General features: G+C 35.2%; 1 protein-coding gene across 1 annotated transcript in view; it reads left to right on the top strand.

The window, feature by feature from the left end:
- The window catches only part of LOC150098111 (cytosolic carboxypeptidase 1-like), a 551,906-nt gene that overhangs the window by 198,088 nt on the left and 334,506 nt on the right, over positions 1–19,312 (top strand). Inside the window, exon 8 of the mRNA XM_090406686.1 lies at positions 14,421–14,552. Coding sequence (XP_090262812.1) covers positions 14,421–14,552 — 132 coding nt within the window. The remainder of the gene's footprint in view (positions 1–14,420; positions 14,553–19,312) is intronic.

Here is a 19,312-nt window from a genome sequence, read left to right as displayed (position 1 = left end):
TCTGCCGACCAACTCCTGACTCACTGCTGTTGTTTACTCTCGCTTTCCATTTATATATTTTCACTCCGTTTTCCTGCCAAAATTTGTTCTCACCATCTAGCTCATATCAATTCCATCTCACATCCATAACTCACTTACTACTATGCTTGCACTTTCTATTTTTAACTCTGTCTCCATGACAACAATTAGAGATAGGAGTGTTGATAAGCATTACATAACATTATTCCTTTACATACAGAAACTAAATAAAAGGATATTTTTCAATTCAAATAATATATAAATAAATAAGATGAACACAAATTCTTCTACTATTAATATAGGAATAAATAAAATAATCTGAATGTTATTTTTATACAGAGACCTTTCCATTATTAATACATATCTTAGATTAAATAATTAAATAAAAAACTGAAAGGTAATTATATGAATAATAGTTTATAATAAGAGATTTACATTAAATAATATCTACAAATGTAGCCTTTGATATGGTGGATTATGTTGGATTCTGAAGGGAGTATTAATAATTTTAATTTCTCTTCATTCAGAATCCAACAGTATGGTGGACGGGCTAAGTTTTTTTTTTTTTCTTTTATTAATTTTGTATTTTTTATATAATCCAGAAACCTACTCACATCACAAACAATTCAAAAATGCATGCCTGCAGTGGAATTCAAAACTGTAGCCTCTTAGTTTGAGAGTAGTATGCTAATCACTTGCCAACCAGACCAACAAAATAGTAGACTAATTCTAAGTATCATATAAAACTTCTATGTATTCTAGTTTCAAAATGTTTAGTTTTAAAATTTCTGGTTTCCTTTTCAGTGGCTTAGTTGGAAATGATACTGTAGATGCAGCAGAAATAACAGTAAAATACAAGTTGCTACCCAAAAGTTAGGAGAATATTATTATTGAAAAAAAAATTACTTAAACTAACTCCTAGTTTCCATTGTCGTCTTCAAACTTTAGAGTAGTCCTCTTGGGCATCTGTACAGCGATCCCGGTGATTTTTCGATGATTCCATGCATCCCTGGAAGTCCTCAAGTGTGACTTTGTTCAGCACCTGCAATTCTGCCTGGATATCCTTGGTCATGTCGAAATGTCACCCTCTCATTGGAATTTCATCTTAGGGAACAGGAAAAAGTTGTGTTTGTGGAGGGGAGGGGGATGATGTCTGGCAAATGAGTGGTGATGGTCATATTTTAGGAAGCCAGGAACTGTTGAACAATGAGTGATGTGTGGGCAGGTGTGTTGTCATGGCAAAGAACCCAGTTGTTGTTCTTCCATGTGTCTGGATGTTTGCGCTGAATGCTCTCCCTTAACTGCTTCAAAACCTTATGGTAAAACTTGCTGTCGACAGTTTGATCAGGAGGAGGAATTCCTTGGATATGAAAAAAATAAAAATTATCAACATCGACTTGACATTTCTACGAATTATGAATGCTTTTTTTGCTGCTGTGAATTTGGCAACTTCTACTGTGACACTGCATTGTCTCAGGTTCATAACCATAAACCCATGATTCATTACTGGTTATCACCATGGAGATGAAATTGGGGTGATCTCTGGTTTGATCTTTCAGCAGTATTGGCACAAATTTTGGAGCAACATATTTCATGTTCAAAACATATAAAATGCATTGAACAGAATCATGTGACAGTCCTACAATATCACAAACGTCATGGATAGTTTGTCTATGATCTGCAAGGATGGCCTTATACACTTTTGCAGTGTTTTCTGATGTTGTGCTTGTCGACAGTTATCAAGAACTCTCATCATCATCAACAGACATTTGTCCATTCTTGAAACATTTTTGCTACAAAAAAGTTTTGTTTTGGCTTAGAGCATTATCACATTTTTTGGATGTTAAAAAATGTTTCCTTAAGCATTTGGTGGGTTTCTGCGGCAAGTTTTTTGAGATTGAAGCAAAATTCGATGCAGATTCTAGAGGGCTGGATAGTCCAGGGTTTGCTCTATGGGGAATTTGGGGAACCAAACCCCCCCCCCCCCAACACACTATTCCCAGGAAAGAAATACAAAAGAAGGTATTGACATTCATTTGGATACCTGTAGCTTGAACTCATGCCAAGCTTTAGCAGATCTGTTGGGATCATTCCTCGTCCATGCATTGAAGAGTTTCAAGTATTGGTAGCAAGCAATAACTGAATTTTTTTTCTCTATTTAAATACTCATTGAACATGATCTTCTGCTGAAGAAGAGTCAAAAATTTGGAGAGAAAACTAGTTGTGGTCAGTAAACAAAAGAAATGGTGAGAAAAAAAAAAGGGTGTTCAGGCGGCAGCACTACATGATTAAGTTTACATTATTATTATTAATCTCCTATCCACAATTTTCCTCCAAATTAGTCTATTACTTATCAGCACTCCCATCATCTGTTCACTGGACATCTCCAGGTGCCATATGGTCACTCCAGTGTTAGGTGATGTGCCACACTAGTCCTTGCCATGTGGTCCTGTTGCATGCTTCAACTCTCTGAAGATCAGCCGCTCCACACACACACACCATCCATCTCACTGATGGTCTACCCCCCCCCTTCTCTTTTTCTAGGAACTTTACCTTCTGTTACTATTCTGAGAAGTCCCCCCCTTCCATTCTTTCAATGTACTCAAAGTATTTAACTTCTTCTCTCAATATCCTTAAGGAGCCTTAAAGGTCTACTGATCTTTTCTAACACCCATTCATTTGTATGCTCTTGTATACATGATATCCTCAACAGTCTTCTGTAATACCATATCTCAAAAGCAGCGCTATCTTTTCTTATCTGACTTCTTTAGGTTCTAAGTCTTGCATTTATAAGTCACTGTTGGAAAAACAACTGCATCCAAAATCCTCAACTATGTTCCTGTGGAGATAGATCCATCCTTCCAGATTTTAGACAAGTATCTGACTGTTGCTTTAGCCATTCTTAATCTTCTTCTAATGTCTACTGAACAGCAATTCTTCACATTAATAATGGATCCCAGCTACTCAAACTTTTTGACTGAAGGTACACTTGTTTCTCAGCAACTTCCATGTCTGCATTTCCTTTGAGAACCATAATCTTTGTCTTGCTAGGATTGAGCTAAAGTTCTCTGTTATTACTGATCTCCTTAACTTTTTCAAGAATTTGTTTGTCCTTGTTCTTCCTTGTCATTACAAAGGAGTACAGTATCATCAGCATACCTCAGATTACTGATCAATTACTGCCTGTTCTAATTCCTGTCTTCAGCTCATCCAATGATTTATGCATGATGTCCTCAGCATAGATACTAAACAAGTGAGGAGAAAGTAAATATCCTTGCCTAACTCCCTTTCCAACCTGAAGCCAATCAGTTAATCCGAAGCCTGTTCTTATTGTGGCTTCTTTCTCCCTGTACAAGTTAGCCATCAGCATGATAATGTGTTGAAGTAAACCTATTCTTTTCATTACTTCCCACAGTTTCACATGCTGAACATGGTCAAAAGCTTTAGAGTAGTCTAAGAAGCACATTACCAGAGAGAGTCTAAATTCTTTATACTTTTCTGTGATCTGTCTAAGGCAAAGGATCTGATCTCTGGTACCCTTGCCTTTCCTAAAACCTGCTTATTCCTTTGGCATCTTTGCCTCAATGTTGGCCTCAATCCTGTTTAGCATGATCTTCAATAAAATTTTGCTTACATGAGATATTAAACTAATAGTTCTATATTTCTTACAATCTTTCATTTCTCCCTTCTTATGTAGTGGTAAGAAAACCGACTTCTTCCAGTCTCTAGGACACAATCCTGTTTGCCATATAACCTTGTAATCAACCTATGAAACACTCTTATCCCTCCATCCCCTGTGGCCTTAATTAACTCTGCTACGATTCCATCTGCACCCAGAGCCTTATTGCTGTTAAGCTGCATAACTGCTTTTTCAACTTCATGCCTAAATGGAGGAGATTCCAAATCAAAATTTTCTTGGTGAGAAGGCACCTCCAAATTTTCTTTATCCACTCTGTTGTACAGTTCCTCGCAGTATTCTTTCCATCTGTGTTTGATTTCTAATTCTTCTGTTAGTAGTGCTTCATTCCTGTCTTCGATAACATTCATTTTGGGCTTAAACTTGTGCTTTAGGTCATGAACTAAATGAAACATCCTTTTATAATTGTGCCTTCTCATCTGTAACTCTATCTCTTCACATTTGTTAGTATAAACTTTTCCTTGTCCTGCTTGAATAGCTTTTCTGTTTTTCCAACTGCCTTCTTTTAATTAGTTCCTATGTTGAATCTCATATCCATGCATCTCTTGGTCTTCTTATTGGGACAAGATACTTCTTGGCTGTATCCTGTATTATCACCTTGACTCCTTCCGAAAGCATTTCTGTTGAGTTCTTCTCATTGGTCTCCAAAAAATTATCCAACTGAGTTGATGTTTCTTCTGTAAATCCACTAGGAATTGCTCTAACATCCAGTCTAGTGGGATGTGCCTGACTTGGAAGTTTTTGGAGTCTGTCTTACTTTGGCTCTTACTAGCGATGGTCTGTACCACAGTCTGCTCTAGGACAAGTATGCACATCAGAGATGCTTGTCTTCCACTTCTGGAGAGCCAGGATGTGATCAGTCTGGTACATTGATAGGTCAAGGTATAAATATAGGTTTATATGTATTGGGCCAAGTATAGGTCTGTCATGGGTGTTTCTGGAAGCATGGGCAAATTCCAATAGTCTTTCACCACTGGTGTTACGTTCACCCCCACCAAACATGCCAACTGCATTCTAAATGGAGAACCTAATGAACAAGTGAAATACTTCAGCTATTTAGTTACAGTTTTTAGTGAAGATGGTAAATTAAATTTGGAAACAGGCAACAGAATAAGCAGACAGAATGTGGTTAGCACGATCTAAAATTTTGTTTTTCTAAAGCACTTCTGACTGAATCAGTCCACTTGCACCTTGGTCTTCCTCTAGGACTTTCCTGCCATGTTGGCATCAAATACCTATTTTGCTAACCTTTCATCTCCCATTCTGTTTAAGTGACCACACCACCTTAGATTAGCATTATTCACACGTTCTTGAATGTTAGCAACATCAAGTTTCTTCCTAATATCTTCATTTTAAATATGCAATATATATAATTTTTATAATTTATAATATATTATATATTTAGAAATTTATAATTCTGCAATTGATGTCAACTATTCAGTCCTCTAATTTTTCTCAGAACTCTCACATCGGTGATGTCTGGTCTTTGATTAAGTGCATTATTTCTAACCCAACTGAGATCCATAACTTAAAACTGGTTTGAACTGTGTTTTATACTGCTAGTTTGGTGTTTTGGCTCATTTCTCTCTTATTCCATATAAATTTATTTAACTGCTTCCCCACAATATACCAACTTTGCTTGTTCTGTTGTCTGTTTTAAAATTTAATTTACCATCTTAACTAAAAACTGTGCCTATATAGCTGAAATATTTTACTTGTTCAGTAGGCTCTCCATTCAGAATGCAGTTGATGTATTCAATGTTTCTGCCTATTTTCATAATTTTGGTCTTTTTATTGCTGATTTTCATGCCAAATCTATTACAGCTGTTATTCAATTTAGTTAGAGAATCTTGGAGATTAGATGGCATGTGATCCTTAGATGATGAATAAGAGTGGAGATAATGGGCATCCTTGTCTTACCCCTGATTTCACATCAAACCAGACAGCTGTATTTTGTGATGTGATTTTAACATTATTTGTGAGAAAATTCAGTTTTCTGTCTTGAACATTTTCTTTTATTGCTTGTAATAGGAAGCTTGAGTTGTTATAGTGTTGTATGCTATAGTGCATATCTGCTATGCTAAGGAGTGGAAGAAGAGTAAGATAGTGCCATTTCATGAGGTATGGATAGTTGGCATTGTTGCCTCAAGTGGTTAAGATTTTAGTGAAATTAATAAGAGCTTCTTATACGGAAATAGGAAAAATTAGGGTAATATTATTTATGAAAAGTCAGCATGGATTACTCATGTTTATGTAATCTGACTGTGTTTTATAATGAACAGTGATTGATAAGGGAAAGATATATGCTGTCATTCAGGATTTTACAAAGGCCTTTCACAGATACTGCATGACAGGTTGCTATTTAAGTTGTACCATATGGTTTTTTAGATATTCAGTTAATGTATGGAAGAGGTAGACGGTTACTTGTTGGATTCATAGGGATCAGTACTCTTCAATCCTTTGTCAGTGGCATTGTTGGTTTGTAGCATTTTCATTTAAAAGTAATATTTATGAATTGTTGTCATGGTATAGAATTTATCTCAAAATAAATTCTATACCGTGAGCTATGGAGGCACACACGAGCCCCCATAGCTTAGTCAGTATAGATGAAGCCCTTTTGTTGGAAAGACCCAAGTTCGATTCCTATCAGTGTGATGTGAGGAACCTTTATCTGGTCTCTTTCAATAAAAGTGAGTTAGCTGGTCTCATAGAGGTAGGATTTTTTCTGAATATCTAAATATATAATATTTCTGTTATATGATTATACTGTGTGACCACAGATGCGAGACCCCTCGACACTTCTGCGCATGTCAGAAGAAGGCGAATCCACTCCTATAATAGGGTAATCAATGTGTTTCATGGGATGAGTGTTTATTATTATATGTCAGAAAATTAGTTTTTCTTTTATGAAAATTCTAGTTTTTAAAGTGGTAACTATTTTACTTGTACAACAGTTGGAAAATTTATGTATAAAGCATGTGATTTCACATGTTGGTAATGAATTTGTGCATCGCCTTATTCCTTTCTCCCCTTCAATATGAATTGACTCATCTTGGCACATTGCCAGCTGAGGGTCTTGGCTCCATGGTCGGACAGTACCATCGTACAATATCTGTGGAAAATATTAAAAATAAAACAGCATTTGCAATCAGTAGTTCCCCTTATCTTTAGGAATATAGAATTGCATTTGCATGTTAAGTGTGATAGAACTGTGTGACCTATGTTTATTACTTATGTTTCTACAACTATTTTATTTTAATTTAATAAAACATTACTTTGAAAATTGTTGCATGGTATTCAAATTATCAATCAGTTCATTGAACTTGGAATTATTTTATATTGGTTCTGAATATTCCTATTACTCAGTGGATAATTTTTATTCTTATTTTCTTCCTGTTATCAAAAATGTTATCATTATATAGGAAAACCATTGTTGTTATTTAATGATGTCATCAGGTCCTCTCTTTTTTTATATCATTTACAGAAGAAAATTCAAAATCCTGTAATATGATATACCATATTTGAATCTCAAATAAAGTTTCTGATAAATCAATAATAAAAAAACACTTTTAAGTTCTTAGATGTTTTTTTTTTTATTAACCACTAGATGTATTTTCCCAACATGTTTCGCTGTCTGTATGGCTGACAGCATCTTCAGGAGATTGTTTAACATGAGTAAAAAACTGACAAAAAAAAAACTGAATGTTTCCCAACAGCTGCTATTTCCATAAATTGAAAAGATTGGAATGATAGTTTAATCACATGTATCATTAGGCATGTTGCATGCAGTCTCTACATTATCGTGTAAACTCTGTATGTGATTGCTGGTTTAGGTGAAGGATCATTCCTTGGTTTCTGTTTAGTCATCACCAGGTGTGAAAGTGCAAATTTTGCATAAAACTTCTTCACAGTTCTTTATTTGGCATTTTTTTTTTCCTCAAGTGATTCCAAAGACAAAATAAGCCTTGCTAATCTAAACATTAGGCAGGCTTTGCTTAGATTTCTTGGAAATATACTCCAAAATCTTTTTTTTCTTTGGTTTGAATAATAGAAGGAGCAGAGGTCATTGAAAACTCTTAGAAAAAATTTGCTTATTTTGAAATAAGTTTTCAGGTTACTGTTTTTCCTGCTATAGTAAAATTTTCTCTGTTTGTTTGTACTTGTGTTGTAATGTGGCTGTGTGCGTTTGGGGGGGGGGTTAATTCAGTATGCTATTTATTAACAAATCTCACACATTTTTTCCCCAACCAAATCTCTTCATAAATGTGTACATCCATTACTAGAGTTTATAGGGTGACATTTAATTTGTTCACTACCATAGTAATTTATTGCATCACCCATAATACCACAACTGTAAATCAGATATTTATCTGTGACAAATCTGTTTGTATATTCATGCCAGTCCTTTTCCTCAGATGTTGCCTGTCATATACAAATAGTTCATATCTGATTAATGCAGGTTGAAATGTGATTACCTTTTTAAAAATTTAAACATACCAGCCAAGTAAAAAACAAATTTCAAAAAATTAAAATAAATAAAAATACAGAAAAATCTCTACCTCATCCATGGTACTAAAGTACTAGAGGTTTATAACCTTTTTTGGGTGGGAGTCACATAAAAAAATATATATATATATATATAATTATCAATTACTTACATATCCTGAAAGCAAAAAAATCTTTTCCCTTATACGTAGCTTTAGTTTCTCTGCAATGCTCGTGTGACAATTTGCCACATGCCTGCTAAATGAGCAAACCAGAAGCACAAAATAATTTGTCATCTCCTTCCTGAGAGGCAAATATGATATGATACAGCTTGTCTGGTGTTTGCTTTGAAATTTGAGATGGAAGGTTGCACATTATATTGGTTGAACTATGAGGAAAAGGATGCAGCAAGGGATTTTAAGGTGATTGTTGATGAAAGGAGCCTCCATAGCTCACTTAGTATAGTGGAACCCTTTTGGTTGGAAAGACCAAGGTTTAAATCCTGTCTATGATGTGAGGAATCTTTATCAGGTGTTTTCAGTCAGATGGTAAGTTAGGTAGTCTCATGGTGAGGTGGAGGGCTTTTCCTCCCAGAAACTTAGGCAAACTGACCCTGTGTGCATACAGATTTACAGGTGCAAATACTTGCCTTTAATGGATGCAGTCAACTGTGGAGATATAGATGGGAAGGAAGAAAGATCACATGGCAGGAATGAAATGGAATTTATACACTTATTTATTTCTCAGTAAGAGAAATAATTACTTGAAGCAGCATGCGATGGAGACTTCAGGCAGAAGACCTATCCATAACTAAGGTGGCTACATCGTCTCCATTTGGGAGGGGGGGGGGAGAAAGAGAGATTATGTGGTCTTGACTTGGGAGGTAGTGAAACATGGAATTTTCAGTTAAGAAGTGGTATATGTGGAACTACAAGGTAGGTGATTATGACAAGCTTAGGAGGGAGGTAGGTTGAAGTGCCATGACATAAAAGCATGCAAGAGAAGGATACTTAGTGTATGAGGAGGATAGGTCAAGGGGTATCTGGAGGGAGCAGTACCAGACTGTATACCCAAAGTCAGGAGGGTAAGTCAGATAAGAGCAAAATGGATTAGTAGTATCATTTAACATGAGTTACAGAGAAAGAAGATGTTGTGGAGGATATTTAAGGAGATAGGCTGATGAGCAACCTGACGAGCAGTACAAATATCAGAGAAAGGTGGCCAGATTGATAAGTAAGGCAAAATCAACTTATGAGAAGAAATTAGCCAAGAAAGCCAAAGGAAATTTCAAGAAGATCTTTTGTTATGTAGCAAGTAGGAGGAAGAATGACTATATAAGGATAACGTTAATGAGTGATGATGGTAGAGAGACAAGACAGATGAAATAGTATTGTTGTAGCAGAGGCTACAGGGACTGATGTGACAACAGAGGTTGATAAATTGGAGGTACTTATGCAAATACAGCAGTGTGATTAGGTGGGATGTCAGTTCATGTTTTACGAGAATGTGTAAGAGAACTGGTGTTGCCTTTGACTAGGCTGTTTAAGTCTCAGCTCTGCAAAGTCCCAAGGGAATGGAAGTAAGTAAAATACCTTTGCATAAAGGAAGATCTAAGTTTGTGGTAGCCAATTATAGACCAATCAGTATCTCAGGAGGAGTGGTCAATGTATTGAAAAAATTGTTCCAAACCAGAATTCAGGAATGTGTGGATAAGAATATGATACTCTATGAGGGGCAGTATGGCTTTGTGAATATTTCACTTCACTTTACTTAATTTTTAGAATAGAGTGATAGCTGAGTTGGATAAAGGGAATGGTACTGCTGGATTCTGCAAAGGCATTTGACAGGATACCACATGGAAATCTGTTATGCAAACTGGAACAAATGGCAATGGATATGAAACTAGATACAAGGCTGGGTGATGGACAGATACCAAAAAGTAGAATCTAGAAGAAAGCAGGTGAATAGTGGTTGCAGCAAGGGACTTTGCTTGGATCGCTGCTGTTTATTTTGTTTATTGAAGAGAGATATTCAGTTGTTTGCTGATGATGCAAAGTTGGATAGGATAATAGTTAATCAAGGTGATGTAGAAAGCTTGCAAAATGATTTAAGTAGGTTGACAATGTGGACAAAAGATAATAGGTTACAAAGATAATGAAATAAAAATAAATGAAAAAATGTCTGAAAAACAATCTAGAAACTAAGGAGTAAGACAGGGATGCCCTCTGTCTCCAATGCAGGACACCAGAGTGTACAGAGGATTTGAAATTGGAAGTGATCACTATTTAGTCTTGAGCAGGATAAAATTGAATTTCATATTGAAAAGAATACCATGTAAGAAAGTTTTAAAGTGAATAAAAGTTGAGCAGCTCTCAGATGTGAACTGTAGACTAAAATACACAAAGATTATTAAAGAAAAAATGAAAGAGTTTGAGAACAGGAATCAAATCTTGGAGATTCAGTAGCAAGCCTTGAAGAAAGCCCTGATTGATTCAGCTAGCGAGGCATGTGGTGAGGTTGTCTGCAAGGATAGAAAAATCAGAACTACATGGTGGACACAGGAAGTTAAACAGGAAGTGAAGGAAAAGAAGAAGCATATCAAAAGTTCCTGGCAAATAAATCAGCTTGTGCTCTTAGAGAATACAAGCTGACTTATTTGCCAGAAACTTTTGATTTATTTTTCTATATTCTTGCCAAAGTCCTCCCACGACTTTTGTTTAGCTAGTTTTACACAGTGTTTTGCAAAAATGCTAAACACTGTGTAAAACTAGCTAAACAAAAGTAATGGGGGGGACTTTGGCAAGAATATAGAAAATAAATATCAAGAAGGTGGCAAAATATTCTGGAGGTTGTTGAAGAAGCTTCTGAATGGAGGAAAAAGTGCTGTAAAAGGAGTTAGAGATGATAAAGGTGACATGAAAACGGAAGAAAACGATATCCTTGAAGTATTTAGTAATTACTTTGAAAAACTGCTAAATGAAACAAGCAGTGATGACAGCACAGTGGTAAAAAACACTGACCAGGCATGCAGTCAGGAATACATATCCATACTTGAAGTAGAAAAAGCCATCAAAGGCTTAAAATGTGGAAAGGCAGCAGGAGTAGATGATATTTGACCAGAAATGCTGAAGTATGGTGGTATAAAAGTCTTACATTGGCTGCACTGCATTGTTCAGAAAGCCTGGATAGAGGGACGAATTCCCGATGATTGGAGTAGAGCTCTCATAGTACCCATATATAAAACGGGAAATAAAACTGAATGTGAGAATTACAGAGGTATTTCCCTACTAAGTGTTCCTGGCAAGATCTATGCAAGTATACTTGAGAAATGGTTGAATTGTGGAAGAAAAGCTGGGTGAAGAACCAGCTGGATTCAGGCCAAATAGAGGCTGTCAGGATCAGATCTTCACTTTACGACAAATAGTCAAGAAAGCATGGGAATATAACAAAGATCTGTATTTAAGTTTTGTCGATTTGGTAAAGGCATATGACAAGGTGCCAAGAGAGAAGCTATTCAATACACTACAGTTATATGGTGTCAATGGGACATTATATCAAGCAATACTTAGTCTTTATTTGAGTTGTAAGTCAGCAGTTATAATTGAAGGAAGTACAGGAAGATGGTTTAATGTTAAATCTGGTGTGAGACAAGGATGTACATTATCTCCTCTGTTATTCATTATCTATATGGATCACATTATGAAAGAAAGTGGTATTAAACATGATATCAAAATTGGAGATGTTAATGTCAGCTCTTTGCTTTATGCGGATGATGTTATACTTCTAAATAAATCCGCTACAAGTCTGCAAGATTCTCTGACTAAATTGAATAACTGTTGTAATAGATATGGTATGAAGGTCAGCGTTAAAAAGACAAAGACAATGAAATAAGTAGACTTGTTGAAAACAACAGTTCTGAACGGGGAACCTGTGGAACATGTAAAACATTTCAGCTACTTAGGCATGATTTTTAGTGAAGATGGTAAATTAAATATAGAAATAGACAACAGAATCAGCAAAGCTGGTATGGTGGGAAGTCAATTGAATAAATTCATGGAATAAGAGAGAAATTGGTCAGAACACTAAATTAGCTGTATACAAGACAGTGTTCAAACCAGTTTTAACTTATGGATCTGAGAGCTGGATCAGAAGTAAAACACTTGACCAAATACTAGAGACCGCAGATATGAGATTCCTGAGAAAGATTAGAGGCATGAACAGATGGCATCAATGGCAATATCATATTAAAAACGAGGATATTAGGAAAGAACTTGACATTGTCAGCATCCAGGAATGCGTTAGCAGAGCTAATCTCAGGTGGTATGGTCACTTAAATAGAATAGGAGAGGAAAGATTAGCAAAACAAGTGTTCTCTGCCAGGTTGGCAGGAAAACGACCCAGAGGAAGACCAAGATATAGGTGGATTGATACGGTACAAAGTGCCTTTAGACGATAGAAATATAAGATCTGATAATGTTGGAGTCTTGACAAGTAACAGACTGATTTGGAGGAAAATTGTAGATAGGAAGTTAGTAATGATGTAATTTTTTTCATGTGGTACTATCATATTCTGTACACCCCTTGAGGGTACATGGCAGAAATTTGTTGATGATGATGATGGAACACCTTAAACAATCCAGGTATAGAAATTTCCCAGAATAAAAAAATAAATATGCTATTATTTGCAGAAGATCAGGTGATAATATCAGATAAGGAAGACAATTTACAAAGAGCAATAATATATAATTTAAGCATCATAGTAGAACAGCTTGGAATGAAAATATCACGGATAAAGCTAAAACAATGGCATTTTGTGGACAAACTCCTGTTAAAAGTAAAATAGTTAATAATAAAATAATAGAACAGATACATACTTTCAGTTATCTTGGATGTGAAATATCATATGAAGGAGAAAAAGACATAAAATTAAAAACTTCAAAAATTGTTACATATTATAAGCCTACTAAATAGAACACTCAATCCAAGTATAGTACCAAAAAGAAACACGCTTGAAAATATATAATACTTTAGCAGTGACCACATTATTATATGGCAGTGAAATTTGGGCAATAAACAAACAAGATAAACAAAGAATAAAAACAAGTGAAATGAGATTTATGAGAAGAACTGCAAAATACACATTATTAGAACAAAAAAACAAATGAAGACATTTTAAAAGAACTAAAAACAAAATCAATAGAAGAAAAACTAAACAATTATAAAAAAAAAAATGGATAGAACATGTAAACCTAATGGCCAACACCTGATATCCTAAACAAATACTGAGATATAAGCCAGTTGGAAAGAGAATTCAGGGTAGACTTCACAAAAAAAGGATATTGAACGGATAATGAGACCAGAACAGACTAATGTGATCTATACCTGTAATTAGCATTGTGATGATGAGATAATAAATGTCTTATATAAAGAAATGTAAAGTTATGCATTTTGGAATAAATAGATTGTAAGCTGCTCCATGAAATTGATGAAGCCAGGGATTTGGAAATAGTAATAGTAGTAGATGTAGAGTTGAAGTTTAGAGGACATATTGCTAATTTAGCTAGAATAGCTTACAAGATTACTTAGTTCTTGAAGAAAACAATAATAAGCAGAGATACAGGAATTATTGTTCTTTATAAAACCTAAGATATGGCCACATCTGAATTACTATGCTCAGGTCTGGTTACCCGGGTATTTTGGAGATGAGAAAGTAGTGCAGAAGCAAGTTGCCATGGTGGTTAGTGATCTGTAGAATGCTTTCCATGTGGATAGTGAGTGTCTATGGGTTGCAAAAGTTGATTGATAGATGAAAAAGATGGGATATGATAGAAATGTTACTTAAAGGGTTTTATAGGGTTGATATACAGGAAATATTTCAGCACTTGGTTAGAGGGGACAGAACTAATGGTCATCCCTGGAAGGTGGTCGGCAAGTGTAAGAGGATGAGATTTTTTGCTTAGAGAGTGGTGAATAAATGGAAATGGATTTGCCAGTAGCAGTGGTGAGTCTTTGTCTGTTAATGAATTCAATGAGAGGTATGATAGATGTTGTGTGGATAGTTTGGATCTCTCATTCTTTGCACTCTATGGAAGTACTCTTGCAATAATAATAATTTTAATATATACAATTAGTATTAAAATATAATATTGATATTTAACTCTTAATACTGTTTTTTTTTTAGAATTTACAACTTAATAAAATATTTCATTATTACTTTCAGCTGTAAATGCAACCATACTTGGAAAAGAAGGAATGATTCCGCTCCTTGTCTCTTTGCTTGGAGGTACTAAACAAAAACTCTCCTTAGTGTCTGCATACATTATGGAAGCATTTGCAGTTGCTACTCGCTCACGTAAGTGTCCACAAAGAATATACTTCCATAATGTCACGTTAATAATATTCTTTGCAAGGGGAAATAATTGTTTTTTAAGAAATTTCTTGTATCTCTTTAAGATTGAAGTTCAGTTGAAAATTGCCAAGTTATCAAAAAAAAAAAAAAAAATCATTCAGCATGGATCAGTGATTTCTATACCTAATAATTGATTGCTGCTCTAATTATCATGATAAATTTATTATTTTCTTTTATGCGCTATCACCAGTTATCTTTAATACCCAAGTAAATAGAATCTCATAAATCAGAATTCATGATATGCAGTTCTTAATTGTTTTATCTGCACCTAGTCTGTCACCGCATATGTTTCCAGACTAGTTTGCCTGTCTTTGCAATAAAACAGTTCTGCAGTTTGGCTGTCAGGTAGTGTATTGGACTGAACCTGAGAGTAACATCATTTGGAGTCTTCCTGATTAGCTGGCACATAACCTCAGTGTTCATCTTTGCTCATATTGTACTTAGAGGGACGCTGCTTAGTGGCATGTGAGGGGCACTTTTGAGGCCTTATTGCATGAAGACTCAACCCCCCCCCTCCCCAGCCTGTATCGGCATAATGCATAAGAGAATCTCCTCCCACAATAGGTTTCCCTTGTGTTTTTTCTCTTCACCTTTGAAATTGTAATATGATAGACATCAAATAAATATAGTATTCATCATCATCATCATTTATTTATAATTTTATAATTTTACAATTATAAATAGGGAAACCAATCAAAACAAATAAGTAATCTGTGTACACTAAGATAGGACTTGGAGGTTGTTATGACGTGAAGGAAAACCAGGCTTCTCTGTCATATGCTAATTGACAGATCTCTGATGCAGAGAGTTGGGGGGGGGGGAGGAATGGGGAGAATATTGCTGATGTATTTCCAATATGGAGTTCGGGGTCTGCCTCTTTTTCTTTTTCCATCTGTAGTGGCATAGAGGGCCAGAGCATCAAAGGGTACAGAGTGTGGATGTCTGAGTTGGTGGCTGAGCCATTTTATTTGGTTTCTTTGAACAGTGCTGACTAGAGGATCTTGCTCGGTTTCATCTAGTATAGTAGAGTTGGGAATGTGGTCTTTCCAGGAGTAATCCAGGATATTTCTTAGACAAGTTACAAAGCTATTTGTAATATTAGTTGCTGCTTTTGTTGAGATGTTCCAGGTCTGGGAGCTATACAGAAAGATAGACTGGCTGGTGCATTTGTAAAGACGAATCTTCATCTCCTTTGAGATGAGGCTCGACTTCCATACTTTATTAAGACTTCTGTGGAACTGCAGTGCTTTCTTTTTTCTTGTTTTAATGTCTGTTAAGGAATCTGAGATATGTGATCCAAGGTATACAATGTCCTCTACTTCTTCAAGGTGATCATTTGATTTATATAGATGTACCCATCTATCTGATGTTTTAATATCTTTGTTTTTTGGGAGTTTATTTTTAGTCCAAATATTTCTGCGGTTCTCTTAAGGCTGTTGAAGTGGTTTTGGGCATCTGTAATGTTGGCGTCAATGTTTACTATATCATCTGCAAAGCTCAGGTCTTCAAGGTGCATCTGTATATATGGGTCTTTGATAAGGATTTCAGATTTAACTTGCATTAATTTAAAAATATAGTCAATCACTATGATGAAGAGATATGGGGCCAGAGTATCTCCCTGTAGGACTCCTGTGGTGATGTGAAAACTGTTTGTTTTGTCTCTGTTAATTAGTACCGTGGCTTAATATCCCTGGTAGGGTGCCTTGATTGCCATGATAAGTTTAGGTGGAATATGATATTACTGCAGTTAAAATAAAACAAACCTTCCTCCAAAAATACCCTTAAAAATTTACAAAACTCAAAACAATTTCTAAAAAATTTCTTGCACATTCATTTTACTGACATTCACACTATGAACACCAACCTAAATAATGTGCACCAGCACCCATCCTTAACTGATCTCCTGTTTCTGACTGAACCACAAATTACTTCCGGTACAACCACAACCCATCTTAGAATAATACAGGGTGTCCAAAGTACACCCTATATTATTCTTTCATTTAAGTGTGATATATATCTATTTATGTGCAGTTCATTATTCCTTGCCATAGTATGCCTAATCTTGAATCTTCCCTTTTAGACCTTCTGTAGCTTCAGACTTCTCTTTGTTCTTGTTTTCAAAGTTTGATTTCTGGCAGTTAAGGTACTTTATTCAGACCTTCTCTTGTCTGGGAGCAAAGTTGAGGTATTTTGCTCTAAGCAATGACCTAAAACAAATTGTTCATTTCCACCAGAATTCCTCTTAATTCTCCTCACTCACCCAGCATTCTGAATCTTATATTAATCAGTTCTTCTTCCAGGTACACTGGTCAGGTGGCTACTCCTCTTGATAATTCAGATAATAATCTCATCCAAGTTTCATCTCTAGTGGAATGCCCTTCCCCTATGCCAGGGGTGTTCAACCCGTCAATTGCGGAGTGATTTTTGGTCGATCTCTTATGTATTCCTCCTTACTTACAAATTTAATTAAAACTGAAAACATAATATTTTATTTATCATTATTTTGTATTATTTTTAAATTGCTTTAAGTGTATTGCTATTGTTTATTTATTTTTCATTAAAATTGTCAAATCACCAATTTTCATATAAGTCTGGGTAAATGAATTAATTTGGATCAGTGGAAGTCAAACAGTGAGCCGAGTGAATACGATTATAAGCAAAGTGTAAAAACTCGATTGTAGCTTAAATATTAAATATTCCAAAGCACATTACATTGATTTTTTACTTAGGTTAAGTCCCATGTGAATATTGTAAAAAAATAAACTTTGTTTGTCTCGGTATAGTTTGTATTAGATGTTTTTGTAAATAACTCTTTTGAAGCTAACTGTATATACTGCTTTAATAAGAATATGTTAGAGTGTTAAAAACAAATGCAATGTTTTTGTCGCCGAAGCTGTACATGGTGGCATTAGAAAGATTGTTATTGAAACTTGTGTGTATGAGAAAGGCTTGCAGGCTCTAAGTGTAAACATCTCCGAAGTCAGTCAGAAAGAGTTCAAACAACTTTCCAATGGCCGGCAACTTACAATCAAAAGAAAGCGGAGGAGAACAAAAGGCATGCCGAACTTGAAACTTAAGATGAAAGACTCATACCGATTCTTTGGGGGTTGCCAAACTTTATGCGAGGTCTCAGAGGCAGCCTAATAAAAAGGGACTGAAGCAAGCAGAAGGGGTCCCGGTTTCAGAATTGCTCAGAGAGGAGGCTGCTCGGTCCAGAGTCACAGTCAAAGAGACTGCCTGGATCCACGTTACTTGAGAGGGGAGTTTCCTGCTTCCAGAAAGGAGCTTCTCAGTTCGAGACGTCGCTAGAGAGAGACTACTTCTGGGCTGCAGACAAGGTTTTCAAATTACCAAAAGGAAGAGTTCCAATTGCCAGAGAAAAGCAATTTAAATTTAGAGTTACAAGGTAGAGACAAAAATTTAATTGACATGTTAAGTTCAATAAAAACTTTCTAACAATAAATGACCGCAAATTTAGACATCTCCCATATTTATTAAAATTTTTTGAACAAAATCAAGAAATGCTTCGCTATGATTTAAAAGAATTTATTCGTGAAATAGAAATTAGTTAAGGAAGAAATAAATTCAAGATTTAAAGATTTTAATAAAACTGAAACGATCATATCTTTTATCAATAATCCATTTCAAGAAAACTTGAACATCACAGAAATTTCAAATAAAATTAGTGAGCTGTTTGATATAGATGTCTGATATTGCACAAAAAATTCTGTTGTGTTTCGGATCGACATACTTGTCAGAATCCGCTTTTTCATATATGAAAATTCCATAAAAAATCAATTAAGAAACCAAATTACAAATGATCATTTGGATGATTGTCTGCGATTGGCCACTTCTTCATATCAACTTGACTATGAAAATATTGTGAGGTCCAAACAATTCCAAATTTCACATTACCTTTTTTTTTTTTTTATCAGCCAGCATTTCCTGTAACTTGCAAGTTTGCAATCAATCTGTTGTTTTTTCTAACTTTGGTTTTCCAAAATAGAGAAATAAATATTTTATTCCAATATATATATATTTTTTTTGTTGTATTAAAATAATTAAAAGTGATAAATAAATTTTTAAATACACAAATCAAGGTTTTAGTTTGTGTATTTTTTTTAGTTGTTTATTTGTGCTTAATCAGATATCAGGTTGGGGGAACGTGATCTATATAAGATCACGTTCTATATAAGCCGAATAACATATATAAGAGAGTAGATCGCCGAATAACTTTTTATAGAAAAGTAGCTCGCGCAGTAAAAATGGTTGAACACCACTGCCCTATGCCATTCACAACCTTATGTTCATCAATGCCAAGTGGCAAAATCTCTCAGGCTTTATTACTCTTTTCCAAAGTCAGACTGCTGTTTACATTCTCCAGACACATGTTGCAATTTTGTTCTAGAAGTTATCTATGTTGTTATAATGGCCTTCATTCCTTTCTCTGTTCAAAAATTCTACTCTGTGTCCAGGCTGCAGTTTTTCCAAAAGTGTGCCAGGGCAGTCATAAAGCTTTACTTAAGTGACTTGAGAGAAAATCTCCATCTTCATTGCACAGTGTACACTGAAACCCACAGCCCACAATGTTTGCAAAATTGTCATTAACAGGGCTAAGTTTTGACTTTGAAAGGACTACATGTAGAAATCTTGTTGCCTTCACCATTGGTTTCTCTGAAGGAACCATTGTGCCTTCTGATTCC

The sequence above is a fragment of the Typopeltis vanoorti genome, chromosome 16, assembly GCF_054136105.1.
Source record: "Typopeltis vanoorti isolate ZY-2024b chromosome 16, IOZ_Tvanoo_1.0, whole genome shotgun sequence".
Classification (NCBI taxonomy): Eukaryota; Metazoa; Arthropoda; class Arachnida; order Uropygi; family Thelyphonidae; genus Typopeltis; species Typopeltis vanoorti.
Note: the sequence above shows the minus strand (reverse complement) of the source record. Positions and strands in the feature narration are given on the sequence as shown.